This window comes from Cyanistes caeruleus, chromosome 5, assembly GCF_971803275.1.
Source record: "Cyanistes caeruleus chromosome 5, bCyaCae1.hap1.1, whole genome shotgun sequence".
Lineage (NCBI taxonomy): Eukaryota > Metazoa > Chordata > Aves > Passeriformes > Paridae > Cyanistes > Cyanistes caeruleus.
In genome coordinates this window covers 44995960-45010437 of record NC_141705.1, presented here as the reverse complement: position 1 = coordinate 45010437, position 14478 = coordinate 44995960, and the positions used below count along the sequence as shown (strand labels likewise).

At 43.4% G+C, this 14478-nt stretch overlaps 1 protein-coding gene across 6 annotated transcripts in view; it reads left to right on the top strand.

Annotated features, from left to right (window-relative positions):
• The window catches only part of LOC111927798 (transmembrane protease serine 11E), a 43184-nt gene extending 28858 nt beyond the window's left edge, over nt 1–14326 (top strand). For 5 of the 6 annotated variants that reach the window (XM_086891638.1, XM_086891637.1, XM_086891639.1 and 2 more), the window contains 9 exons: nt 5491–5614; nt 6862–6977; nt 7399–7466; nt 8978–9141; nt 10080–10118; nt 11193–11373; nt 11600–11865; nt 12771–12913; nt 13320–14326. In XM_086891638.1, the coding sequence (XP_086747764.1) occupies nt 5503–5614; nt 6862–6977; nt 7399–7466; nt 8978–9141; nt 10080–10118; nt 11193–11373; nt 11600–11865; nt 12771–12913; nt 13320–13481 (1251 nt within the window). In that variant the 5' untranslated portion in view covers nt 5491–5502 and the 3' untranslated portion in view covers nt 13482–14326. The remainder of the gene's footprint in view (nt 1–5490; nt 5615–6861; nt 6978–7398; nt 7467–8977; nt 9142–10079; nt 10119–11192; nt 11374–11599; nt 11866–12770; nt 12914–13319) is intronic. The other variant, XM_086891641.1, reaches the window with a different exon arrangement.
• Nucleotides 14327–14478: the final 152 nt, after the last annotated feature.

Sequence of the window (14478 nt, the reverse complement as noted above, 5' to 3'; positions counted from 1 at the left end):
TCAAATCACACTCACCAGGCCAGCAGATTAGTCTGTTCAGTTGTCTTGTGAAAGGTCCTGTTTCTAGGAAGAGTAGGCATGTACCTGAATCCATCAACTGGGAAAACTGGTCATGGCTATAAATGTGGAGACCCTCCTCATCAGATGTGCCACCCAAACTCTGCCACTGCCTCTTCCAAGAATACTGGATTATCAGTTGGCAGGGGTATAATAATAATAAAAATAATATATAATATAATATATATTTATATATATATTATATATAAATATAATAATAATAAAAATGTAATAATAAATGCATTATAGGAAGACCGCAGCCGATCACATAGAAGAGGTTGCATGATTTTTTTTCTGTGTAGAGCATAGCAAAACACTTTCAGTAAAGAGCTGGTACAAGAGAACATGTCTTGGATTAATCTAAAAGGAAATCTAGTTGGGCATGCTATTAATGTAGCATTATTTCTTGCTGTATTTCACTTATTAAAGTATCTTGTATCAAGGTTTGATTTAATATATCTCTTTCTAAACACAACTTTAGTGCATTTTAAATACCTAATTATATGAAAACATGAAATACTTAATTATATGATAACATAGCTATTTTTGAAATAATGCATTAGGATTTTTTTTCAGCACAGAATAACTTTTTAGTGATCACAGTCTTTGTATCAGAGCCAAGGTGTTTTCACTAGGAGACTTAATAGTTTGCTCTTCCCGACCCAAATTAGCTGTGATATGGAGTGATGCTGCTGTCTCCATGGATTACCTTGGGCCCCTTGGGAATGACGCATATTTTAAATGAGAACATGGATTGCTGGAGGAGGTTTGATGTTCACCGATAGCATTGCCAAGATAAGCAGGTCTGTACTGAACTAAAGGATCTTGGGTTTGAAACTTCTCACTAATTCACTGCAGACTGAAAGCTGCCAGATGCAGACCATGAGGAAGTGGTTTTAAGAGCAGAGAGGACTTGGCTTTTGAGATATCTCAGTGGAGTCTGGGTCTGCTCTCTTATTAGGGTTTGCTCCTGTGGAATTTGAGTTATCTCACTCATGCTAGCGGGTGAATGCATTGGTGTTTCCTGAATTTCCCTGTCAGCCCTGCTGAGAGCTAATCTGCAGCTTACTGAGTTTGGGCAGTAAAAAAAGTCAGTGATATAAGGAAACAAGAAATGAGTCTGTGTGAAATACCTCACTCTGGAAGACATCACACAGACAGCTGGGGTATTCAGGGTCTTCTGAGGAGAACACATACCTATTAAGCAGTGTTTCTTTGCCACAGGAAGAAAGAAAGGATGCATCCATGGTGGAAAGCTTTCATCAGCACTACAGAGGATCAGTGTTTCTCTGACCACTAAATGTTGCTGGGTGGAGCAGAATTTGCGTGGTTACTAGAGTGCGGAGAAGACCATGTCTAATTCCTAAACAGGGGGATCCACCTGCCACTAAATTATATAACTATGGACCTGGATGTCCCAAGCACAGGAATCCCTGTCAAGGTGGTTATTCTGGTAGCGCACAACAGCCCTGCCCTCTGTGGCAAAAAAGGCTAGGGGAGTGAAGAGCTGGTTGAAGGTGTAATGTGTATGCATAATGAAAGCAGTGAGTGGATATAACCTGAATTGTCTTTCAGTAACCATTCTGGTCTCTGTCTCAGCAGAGCTAGGCATACATCGTTGTGAGGTAAAATAGAAAACAAATAGCCAACAAAACATGGGGGCTGCTGAGCTGGGTCCTGCACACAGACATTACAGTTGAAGGATACAGGTAACTGTACACTGCGGAAGTTGGTGAGTCTTGGTGCTTCCGTTGCAAAACTTGGAGTTTTTATCCTATTCTGTTACTTAGCAAGATTGAAGTCAAAAACATCCTTCTAATGGGAGGAAACTGTTTTGATTTTGAAGAGATATTTCCACTTTAATTGGTACATCTATATACAAATTAATTACCTGTACGTGGATGTCAGCTGACACCTCAGGGGTGTTGGTGGATGAGAAGCTCTACACGACCTAGCAATGTGCACTCACAGCCCAGAAAGCCAACTTGACCTGGGGTGCATAAAAAGAACTGTGGCCAGCAGTTTGAGGGAGCTCTGGATGAGCCCAACATAAGAAGGACACATACCTTTTGGAGCAAGGCCAGAGAAGGGTTGTGAAAATAATCAGAGGGCTGGAACAGCTCTTGTGTGAAGACAGACTGAGAGAATTGTGGCTGTTCAGCCTTGAGAAGAGGAGGCTCCTGGGACATACCATGAAGAAATTCTTCACTGTGAAGGTGGTGAGGCACTTGAACAGGTTGCCCAGAAAAGTTGTGGATGCCCCATCCCTGGCTGGAAGTGTTCATGGCTATGCTGGGTGGGAGTCTGAGCAACCTTGTCAAGCACAATGTGTCCCTGCCTATGGCAAGGGAGTTGGAACTAGATGATTTTTAAAAAAGAGTCCATTCCAACCCAAACCATTTTATGATTCTATGTGAATGCTTTAAACATTTTCCTTAAAAAAATGTTAAGTGAAATCAGTATCAGAAGTGGCATAGGGTTTTATTCCTTGTCTCTTGTGTTTCTATTTTCAGCACTACAGCACTTCCTAAGGTTTCTGTTTCCCTTTGCAAGTCTGTGTGACCTGTGGAGAAGGAGCAGTTCTGAAATGGTGGAGGAGAAGACAGTCTGTGCTGCCAGTGTTTGTGGCTGTAGCTGGAATTTGCACAAAAAGGAAATAGAGACAGATGGCTGGAAGGACAGTGCTGCCTGTGAGAGCATGAGTCTCACAGGCAAGGAGATGCTCAGTGTTTCTAATCTTAAGCTTTGGCATAAGGTCATGTTTTGAGGAAATCTGTCTGGATACAATTCACAAAATACAGGGGTACAATTCACAAAATCCAAGAGTACAGTTGCCTCAACATCTGCAGAGTCAGCCATACACTACCAGGGCTATGCTGCGTGTTCTCTGTGCTGAGAGCAGTGGAGGGATGGTGCTCCAATTGCCATTCAGATGGAAGCCTATTGCAGTGGGCACAGCTGCAGGACAGGGAACCAGTCTGACTGAGATGGATGGGAGAGGCTGAGGCTGGAAGCAAAAGCTCTCCAGTGAGGAGAGCAAAGTGAGATGAAAAAGCTGCCTCTCTCAAAGCACATGAGATGTGGCTACTAAGGAGGGGCAGAGACATATTGCCTTAGTGGGCTGTTCTGATTAGCCAAGAGGCTTGCCCTCAAGGGTAATAATTGATTGCCCATGAGGTAAGTTGCAATTCCCTGGGACTGGGAAGGGCTGTGAGATAGGTTTGGGAGTGTTCCATGGAAGGTTGCAGCATATTGAAGAAATTGAGGCAGAACAGTTCCACTGGTTTTAGGTTTTTATCTAAATCTCTTTTTCTGCTAAGCCCTCAGAGCTGATGCATAGTGTATACAGGGAAAGTGTAGATGGTGAGAAGTCAAGGCCTCAGTGGAGTCAGCTGAGTTCTAGTGGGTGTTATTTATGTGCTTATTGCAACTTGCAGTTTGCAAAGAAGTAACCTTGACCAGCCTGGGTTTTCAGACTCCTATCCACTGCCCTGCATCCTTGACTCAGGAAACTGAGGCAGTCTGGTGCTGTGCATTGCAAGAGCAGACCTTGCTCCTGAAAAGTAGGAGCAATAGAAGGAGAGATACTGGGTTTCTCCATAGCATGTAACTGAAGCAGAAGGCATGATCCTGTCACCTGTCCTGTATATTTTGGTAACACTAAGCTGCTGCTTGTGGCTACCTGCAGTTGTGATGCTGGCTGAAGCTCCTCTGTTTTAACATTTTCTTTCCAGTATGCCACTTGTTTGAATGGGTAAAAAATTTGCCCATTTGGCTAGCACTCTCACTAGCCAAAACCAAGATTTTATGAGGAGATTAAACTTCAAGTTCCTTCCAACTTCCCTGTTTCTTGCTGAATACACCCTTGCTGTCTGCAGATCTCTCATCTCCTTCCTCTGTAGTGCTATCTGGTTGTTTGATATTTTTTTCCCTGTTTTTTTTTTTTTCTTGCCATTTCTTGCTTGTGGCTTTACTTGGTTTTCTTCTCATCAGAGCAGAGGGTATAACACCATCCCCTTCTCTCACCACTTCACTACCTTTTACTGTCTTGGCTTTGTGCACCAGACCCTCATCTTTACTGTTCATTGGCCCACTCAGCTCATTTCCTGAGATGGAGCCTCTGATGGTAACCTGTTCTGCTTTCACTGTGACTTCTTCTTTTCCACCTTAGAAAGAAAACCTGCAAACACTTATTATCTCTGCCTTTCTTATTATCTCTTCCTGCCTGCATCTTAGATTTTGCTTAGAGATGACTGTGCCATAGGCCTGAAGAGGGGAAACCAGTGTTTAGTCCACAGAAATACAAGCATGGATCAGGGGGTGTAAAGCAGCACGGGGAGTAGCCAGCCAGTCCTCCTCCTCCTGAGGGCTGACTGTTGCCATTTGTCACTCCAGGATATCTGAGAGATTATCTCAGGTGTTTTTCTGATACCTTGTACTAATGCAGACCAAGTTGTGGAGACTCAGTTTGTGGCATGACAATTACCACATACTGTGTGCTGTGGAATTACTGGGGATCTCTAATAATTGTGCTTAAGGTTTTGCATCATCTTACAATAAAGCTACTGAGGGCATGCACAAAAATGCAGTTTTCCTAATGTTCTGTTGCTTAATGCTTCACTGGAGGGTGTAAGTGGAGGAAAAAGCCTTTGTCGATGTGTGAGTCAAGTTCTCAACCATTTTACAGCTCTGCTGTTGGCTTTCGGAGAGTTACTACTGGATCTTGTTGCCATGTCACATTTACACACAAGCACCTCTTTCTCTATAGATTGTCTGGCAGGAGACAGGATGTGGTCGCTTTCAATATATGTGTGGCTTTGGAGCAGTAAGCCCCAAACCCTGTGGGGACTCCAGAAATGTTACTACTCATACCAACTAAATATAACCAAAGCTATGTATTACGTGGCATCTCTGGTCGCCTAGAGTATCCTTGGGGCAGAGGTTATTTCATCAGTCATGAATTATTACATTTATGTTCAGTTTTAGTGTCTGTGTAGGCAGTTGGCTGCACCTGAAATCTGTGTTATATTTCTTGAAGTGAAATTGTCTCTCCTAGTGATACCTGCACAACCTTTTCTCGGGGTGTATGTGAGGCAACAGAGGCAAGTTAGAACACAAGAAATTCTGACTAAATATAAAGGAAAAGCTTTTGCCGTGAGGATGGGCAGTGACTGGACCAGAGATCTAGAGAGACTGAATTATCTTTCTCCTTGGAGATACTAAAAACTTGACAGGACGAGGCTTGGAGCAACCTGCCTTAGTGGAGCTTAGTTTAAACAGTCAGACCCTCAGAGTCCAGATGTTCTTCCCAACCTACTTCATTCTGTGGGGTTTTTCAGCTGAGCTAAGCTGTGCCAGATATGATTAGACTCTGGATGAACTATTGTCTTTGTACTAGAGTTGAATTTCTCCATGTTGTTTTCTTCAATACAGGCAGTGATCCAGATGGACAGAGCAATAAGGCGCATAGAGCCATGGAAGATTGCAGTCATTGTTGTATCGGTGATAGTAGGCTTAGCCCTTATCATTGGCTTGATTACATTTCTTTTGTGCCACGGTAAGTGCCCTGCTATTTTCTTGTTACAAGCTTTCAGGAATATGTTGTGTTTCACTTGCTACTGTAGTCCTGCCTGATGATTTAGGCATGCAATTTGCCCCGGTATAAAACTCACATGAGAACTTTCTAAATGCTGTTTGAGAACTAGATTGATCTGAAAACCTGTAAGAATACTCGAAATATACTTTACTTGAAGGAGGGATTTCAGTTTTAACCCTCCTTTTGTTTCTTGCCCTGGTGTTTCCACTGGTATCCAGTGTCTCCACTGACTGACCAAAATATAACAGTCTTCAGTATAAGCCAGAGGTGTGTCTAGTACTCAGGCTATGCATAGTAAGATTAGTCCTGAATGGGGTTTTTGCAGAAACTCAGCCTGGCTCCTCTAGCTAAGAATATTCCAGACAGAGGGCAGAGCTTTAGGCTTTTCCGAGCTCAGGACTCAGTTCTCATTGCCAAGAGCTGAGTTTCAGTAGCAGATCATAGAATCATTAACACTGGAAAAGATCTTTAAGATCATCAAGTCCAACCATCTTGGCTTATGACTTGAAGATAATTAATTCCATTCCCAGTCACTTGCCTCATGAATGAAGTTGAGTCATTCCGTTCACAGTCTCTGAGATACCAGTGTGAGCTTTTTAAATGCTTTCCTGCTGGAATGGGATTAATCATGTGGCCATCTCAGCTTGCCAAGAGTCGAGGCTGTGGCTTGCACTAGGACACCAGAAGGAGCAGTGGCAGAACTACAGCTCAGCTCTGCTTTTTGCTGGCTCTATGTTACAGGGCCCCTCTCTGCCATACACCCGAGAATCAGATTTTAAAATTAACCCAGCCACTGAATGGATGCAAACAGCTTTGCCTCACGTGCCTCTCAGAGGGGCAGGGACGTGCCAGAGTGCAGCTGGGGAGGAGTGGATGTGTCTGAGTTGGAAGGGCTCCTTTGTCTCCTGCTGTGCTCACTTCAGGCCAACAAGAAGATGGGCCCCAGGGAAATGTTGTAGTGGGTGTAATTTGGAGCTCCTTGGGATGGTCCTCAAAGAAGAAGAGCAGCTCCTAGATGGCCCATGGAGCAACAGGATGGTCCAGAACCCCCTTTTCGCCAAAGTGCTGCCAAAGCTGTAATTTCACAGTTGGCTGGATCACTGCCAGGGCCAGGGACCCTTGCTTGTGCCATGTTCTATGAGATACTGTGCATCTTTGAATTGTACTAAAGATGATCAGCTACCTTTCCTTCTTTTTCTCCTCTGTAGATCAAGACAGATATTACAATGCATCTTTCCTAATCACCAATGTCGACTACAATTCTCAGTATGAAAGGCAAACTACAGATGAGTTCAGAAACCTAAGTGAAGATATTGAAACCATGGTAAACTAAAAGCTTCTCTGTTTACACCTGGCCTGTGGTGAGGAGTTCTGTAAATGTGTGATGGAAAATAGAGGTGATTGTGCCTCATCCCTACATTGCTGGCCTTACCTTTCACACCTTGCTGTTGTGGGTTAAAGATGCATAGCTGACTTTGCATGTGCAGATGATAAACACAGGTGCTGTCTGTTCCAGAAGGCCTATGGTGGAGCTGGCAACCACAGAGCAGAAAGGACAGTGAAATCAGCCAACTCAGCTGTTCATTTTGGATCTACATACTCTGATGGAAATTTAGGGGCAGCTTTGGTGTGGAGGTGGAGATCTGAAGGCATTTTTGTGTGTTTCAGAGGCTCATGAGACCGTTATATTGTAAAAGCATGTACTTATTGCAGGTGTATTTTAACACAGTCTTTTCTTTTAACAGATGTCTGAAGTATTCAGGGGGTCCTTTCTAAGTAAAAGATACATCAGGTCCCATGTGGTCAGTCTAAGGTAAGTAATGTGAAGGCCAGGAATAAGCAGGGATGTGCTAAATACCTTTTCTTCCTACCTGTTGACCACATGGAGCATTCCTGGTTGCTTATGCTTGGGTTACACCAGCAGGGTGACTAAGCCTTTTCTGGTTTTTGCTGTCCTCCAGTGCTCACAGCAGTGAATTACCCTTAGAGGTCAGCAAGGAAGAGAAGCTTGGCCTTATACTTCTGCAGATTGATTAGCTGTACACCAGTTGTTTGTGGATGTGATACAGTAACTGGATTATTGGGTGATGCCCATCTTCACTACTGGCTGACAGCCTGAGAGATGCAGAATAAGCTCTTTTTCACATTATTTCTTCCTGTGTAAGCTTGAGCTGGTGTTTACCCCTCTGAATGATGTATGATAGGAGGTGACTGTTCTCCCCTCCCTGTGAAAAGGCCTGAAGCAATGATTCCACTGCGAAATACAAGGATATAGAGGAGGGAACATGGACATGGATATAGTAGAGGGTCCAGTGTTAGAGATTTAACTGTTTCCCCTGCAGTAATAATGTATCACTCTCAGTGGTAAGAGCCCTTGCTTCCCTCTCTTCCATGTTACTTTGTTTTGGAGTTGTACGTCTGCAAGGCTCAATCTGCTGTGGACTATTTTTCCCAAGCTAGCAAAAAAATGCCAGACTTCCCACAAATGTCCTTCACAGAACTTCTGGGATTTTTTGCCTTTACCTGTCTCTAGATGGAATGAGTAATTTCTTAAACTGTTCTACATAATTTTCTGATGCTGGTTTCTTCCACAAGCCTCCCACAGTGTATGTCAAGAGAAATTGCAGAGCTTAGGAGCTAGATAGAGTCTGAGTGACTTCTTTACACCTTTTAGGTTGATCTCTTCCAAACTTGTTCTCACTACAGGTACTTTTTACAACTAGGCAGGGGGGCAGCTTAGCTGCTCCTCTGATCTCTCTCCCTCAAAGCTTCAGTTGGTTTTCCTTTAGATGGTTAGTTTAAGATACTTAATAGTGTCAGTAAGTGACCTCAAATCATTGAGAATGTTGTATGGAGATGAGCGATCTAACTGGCCAATAAACGGACACGTGACTTAAATGGAAAGAAATGCCAAAAGAACTTTCTAGCTTCTGTTGTAACTGGATCTTTTGACTGGCTGTTAGGAATGGCCTGCTGGATATCTGTTTAAGGGTTTTAATTTGCTGTAGTGTTCCCTCTGTCACTTGTGTCCGGCTGATAAGGACTCACTTGGAGGCCAAAGGGAGTGATCCCTTCTTTGCTTCTCAGTTCTACTGCTAATAACTGTTCCCAGAAAATTCCCTCTGATCACTGTCTTAGCTAGAAGCTTTTTCTGCTTGCTGACATGTCATCATCTTCCTTTACTTGAGCACAGCCATGCTATTTGTTCTGGACATCTGTGCAGAACAGACCCATTCTCATATAAAGAAGGCAAGCAGTACAAAGCAGAACCAGGGGCGTTAGTAGGCAAAGAGAACTACACCATTTGTTTTTGTTGGTTTGTAGCCCAGATCCTGTTGGAGTGCTTGCATCTGTTGTTCTGGTATTTAAATTTCCCTCTGCTGACAGTGAAGCAGCGACCTGGGGTCAAGTCAACCGTGTGTTACTCAGAAGGCTGAAAGCAACATCGACTTACCTGAATGTTGACCAATCTACCATTAGACTCACAGGCAAGTGCCTTAGGTTGGTGTTTTCAGCTTGGAATTTGTTCCTCACACTTTGCTGATCTTAGTGTAAGGAGTTTCACCCTAGTATGCGAACATGGGTTATTCATGTTTTCATTTTTTGCCTTCTCAAAATTGTCTGTTAGGCTGACAATCTGGGAAGTTGGAAGACAGAGCGTGGAAAGAACTAAAGCATATTGTCATTGATTTATGAGTGTGAACTCTTCTCCATGCATCAGAGGATTTCCCTGTGTGTTGAATGAGAAGTCCCACTCGATTCATAAAAAAAGACCCAACTTTGTGACCATGGGTTCACAAACAACTCTAAGACATACAGTAAATTAAACAAGAGCCTTTATAACCAGGCACTGAAATGCAGAGTCCTCAAGCTGTTAAAAAAATGCAAGGCTGAGGTGATTCCCTTCTCTACCCTCTGCCATTTCCTTTGTTATTCGATAGAATGCTGTAGTGAGCATCCCTGGGCAGTAATCCTCTCCCATGAATCAGTTGTGGATTGCCATCAGACTCTGACAAAGGGGTTTTTGTAGGAAAGAAATTAGAAATGTTGCAGTTTACCTTCAGACAATCCCAACACTGAGGATTTGTGAAGACTCATCTGACCATCTTGCCACACTAAAGCTGAACAAAGGCCATTTGCTGGCTGTGCATGTTGTACATGTAGATGTAACTTGGACCCGCTTGCAGTCATCTGCTCCTTTTGCTAGCTCTGAGCTAAGGCAAGCATGGTGCATCCTATGGCCTTTCAGTGAGGCACAGAGGCTTATCTGAACTTCTCCAACAGAGAAAATTACTACTTTTTGTACTGTCACTCCAGGCAGCAGTGCAAGCCATTTAATTTGTGTTTCCTGGTACAGGGAGAGAGTCTGGGCTAGATCATGTAGCATATGAGAGAAACTTACTGTGGTCTTTGCTTTTCATTCCAGAGTTGAACAAGGAAAAGGGAGATAACCTTTTAAACAACTGTAAGTACAAGTGCTTTATAGTAAAGGTCCAGGGACATAGTGCTGGCCATTTTGTGCTTTCAAAATCCTTATATTTTCATGATACAAGTTGAAAATAGAATTTGTTGCAGATATTAGAGCAGTAGACAGTGTATGAGCCAGGGAAAACTTCAGCTCATTTCCTTGCAGTCTTGCTGCCTCTCTACATTTGTGGAATCAAGCATTCTGGTTTGGTGGTGGGAAGCACTTGCTTTAATGTTGGTTGTTGGAAGTAGGGGCATGTAGTGAGCTGCTGTTAGCAAGTCTGCAGAAGGACTACAGTTTTGCTGTGGGCCATGATTCTTGCTGGAATCCTTCAAAAAACATATTCCCTCCTTCTTCCTCCTCCCTGAAGAAAGGTTTGGCAATAGGTGTCTGTCAGATTTGAGCTAAACTTTAAGGAAAGGCCAGAGGGTGGGAGAGGGAGAAGAGCTGTCCACACTCAGAGCAAGGCAGTGGCACCGTCCCAGAGAGTGGCAGATTCTCAGTCCTCCTGTTTTGCTTCCCCTTGAGGTCTTAGAGCTGCTCTGGAAACTGGGAGACAGCATGAGTACCCTCCCGGGTCACTCTGTCAGTCCACTGCATGCTCTTGAAGACTTTGCATGTTAGCTTTCCATCTCCAAATGGCCTCTGAGAATTAACTGGTTTGAATTTAACTTTTTTCAGCTGGGTAATACCTGATTGTTGGCTCAGTGGCTGTAAGTAAATTGCTGGGAAGAGGACACTATTTTTTTGTTGCTGCTGCCAAGGCTAATCTGGAGGTGACCTGACAAAATCCCTTTTTCGTCAGTGTCTCAGATACACAGCCTTCAGTTCCCATGGGAGTTCACATCGGTTTGTGTGTCTGAAAACTGGTTTAATGAAAAAGGTCTGAATCCTCTACCAAACTTCTTTGTATACCCTGCATCGATCCTGAGACACTTGTGACCATGGCATTTGGTTTCCCTGCTTTAGGTGAAGGCTGTCTCTTGATGGAGACTTCTGCCCTGTTACACCCATGCCTGCAGCCATGAGGGCCTTCAATCAGCTAAAGCAGGGCTGCCTTTTCTTTGACAGGCTGTGGAATACGAAGACAGGCATTCTCCTTCACAGGAGTGGAAAGAATAACTGGTGGGCAGCGTGCGCGGGAGGGAGAATGGCCATGGCAGGCGAGCATTCAGCTCGATGGGACCCATCGCTGTGGTGCATCGATCATCAGTAACACCTGGCTGGTGACTGCAGCCCACTGCTTTAGAGGGTAAGTCATCAGCACCTCTCTGATCCTACAGACCTTAGGACTCTTGGGTGCCCTGACCTTTTGTTACCCTGTAATATCTGTATCTGCTGAAAGATAATGAAGTTTTACTCTTCTCTTCCCCTTTGGCAAACCCGATCACATTGCTTTTTGATGCTTAAATGGAGACCTAAGTGCCCTTAGGGATGTTGTTTTGTGTGTCTCTAGTATAACCTCAAACTTCTTACAGAGTAAGGGATCCTCGGAGGTGGACTGCCAGCTTTGGAATTCTGCTGAGGCCTCCAAAACAGAAGAAATTTGTCCGGAGAATTATTGTTCACGAGAGATACGGTGATAATCTCCTTGATCATGAATATGACGTGGCTGTCGTGGAACTTGCCTCTGCTATTGAGTTCACAAGTGATGTGCACAGTGTCTGCCTTCCTGAAGCATCTCACATTTTCCCAGACAACTCTTCCTGTTTTGTCACTGGCTGGGGAGCTTTGGAGAATGATGGTGAGTGTTTCTTGCCTCCCTGTGCCCTGTCACGCATGTGCCTGAGAAGATTGTTGTTAGTCTTTTTTGGGTTTTTTGTTTATTTTGAGTTTCTTAGACTTGGTGTTTAATAGATGCATGTCCCAGTGAGATACCTTTGGACTTATTTTGCTGCTTTTTTTTTTTTCCTGGTTTGGTCAGTGGGTTGGAAATGGGGGGAAGACAATGAAGGTTAGTCTTACAGGATTTAAGAGCAGCTTTTTATTAGTTGCTGCATGCACAGCTCTGGTTGAATACAGTCTATTCTCCAGTCCCTCTGGGTTTAGCTTTGACATGAATTCTTTTGCTATTCAGATTTTTTTCTAGGTACACCATGACAATTTCCATCAGTTATTCTCTCTTTGGTCATAAATAGTGCCTCACCCAGTGATTTGGGTGAGCTGCTTTCAAATGAATCATCTTTCAAATTAGTCAAATCAGTCATTGAGGTTAGAGAGGATGGGACTCTAAATCTGCTTGTGAGAGCCACTGAACTGTATAGGTTGTGTTTCATGGGAGACCCTTGGGATGTGTAGTGATTGCCCAAAGCTACACTGCAGTTAAGCAAATGGATCTTTCCAATGATTGCAAGGACATACCATGTAGTCTACAGCTGAATGCAGCACTGAAATATGTACAAAAATCCATTTGTTCATTATGTTAATGAGCATCTGGTGATGATGAAAGATGGACAGGAGTTATGCTTGGGAGTGAGTGAAGGACTTTGGCAGTGGGGAGAACTTCTTAATCCTGAAACATTTTCTGGGTAGCTCCCTTAATTTGCCTGTGATGGCAGAAAAGTGGCAGGAAAATTTGGCTACTCTTAATCTTTGAATTTTTATGTTGCTTACCCTGTCTGCAAATTCTAATGCCACTTCTCCTTCTAGGCTATAGTGTCAATCAGCTTCGACAAGCAGAAGTGAGAATTATAAGTACTGCGGTTTGTAATAGGAGACAAGTGTATGGTGGAGCAATAACACCTGGAATGTTGTGTGCTGGATATTTGGAGGGGCAGGTGGATGCTTGCCAGGTAAGTCTTTTTCAGTAGTAGTAAAAGGGAAATAGGTGGGGTGGAAGGTGATGTTTTCTAGAAACAAAATGTGCTTTGGGCAATCTTAAGCTTTTGAGTTTCAATATCTTGACAGGTACAAATGAAGAGCTTCAAGGCTCACGTGCTGGAGTCTGCACTTCAGTTTGCATGAGATTTATATACAATGCACAAGTGAGAATGCAGATGTGAGGGTGTGGACTGGCAGAGACTGAATTAGACATAGGCTGTGAGCCTCTGTTTTGTCAGTAAACTGTGTGAAACTTGAATTATAGCTGTGGTCTTCAGAAAAATACCTGTCAATTTTAATAGAACAATTTGAGAATTTGAGTTCATGAGTGAGGTGAACACTTTACTTTTTTTTGTCTGTTGACGTTTTTCTCCTTAGGGTGACTCTGGTGGGCCACTGGTGCACGCGAATTCCAGAGGAATCTGGTATCTTGTGGGAATAGTGAGCTGGGGAGATGAATGTGGCAAGCCAAATAAACCTGGAGTTTATACACGAGTGACTTACTATCGAAACTGGATCCACTCCAAAACGGGCATCTGAAACCTGGAGCAGGTTAAGTTTTGTGGCCTGTGTACAGCTATTCCTCTGACACATCCTGCTGTGTGGTCACCCTCTAAGCAGCTGCTGGCTTAGCTTGTGGTCGTGTATAAAGTACCTGTAAGCTGGGAGCAGTCTAGGACTTGAAACTGGCTTGGCCTACAGCCAGACAGGAACGGACTTGATCCGTGTGACATTTGTGTGTTCAGGAAGTAGTCTGTCAGTGGGACAACTGCCTTCATCTATATGCAATATATTGACCCTTTTTTCTCCATGGCCACATGTCATGGCCCCAGCTTTTATACCCAAGCAAAGTGTTTGAGCCCAAACAATCATCTACCAGCAACCAAGACAAGCCATAACTGAAACCTGGCCCATCCATTTGCTGTGTGCTCACAAGGCCCTATCTATCCACAGACAAGCTACAATCCAGGCCCTGACTCCAAGGCTGCTGGTACTTCTGAATTCTTGAGCTCCTGCATCATTCCAGGGAATGCACTGTAATGGAAAGTGGAAGATGGCTTAGAGAAGTCCTGGTTCCTAATATCACACTGGACTGTTACTCAAGTGAATAGAGATCTTTTCCTTGCCTGAGAGAGAAATTCAGTGGAAAACACCAGCTTGTGTCCACCTTCTTGAACAAGTGAACATATGCCTGCTCATCTCTTCACATAAACAGTGTCTACCACAGCATTTGCCAAGGGAGTGATTGCTGGACTTAAGACCAAAAACCACTTTATGTTCTTACCAGTCTGTTGTCATAGCACAATATTTAGCTGAATTAATTTACATTTTTATCTTTCCAGACTGTATTTTCCTGAATAAAAGTCCTTTGCCTTTTGTGTAGGATGGATGATTGTAACGATCTTAGTATGAACATTGTCAAAGTAACTTATTTTTCTTATTCTTGTGAATGTTGTTCTCAAGTCTTTGTAGTTTTATATGTGCATCTTTAGCTGTATCCTGTTTAAAAAAAAAAAAAAAAGCTTTTGCATTACAG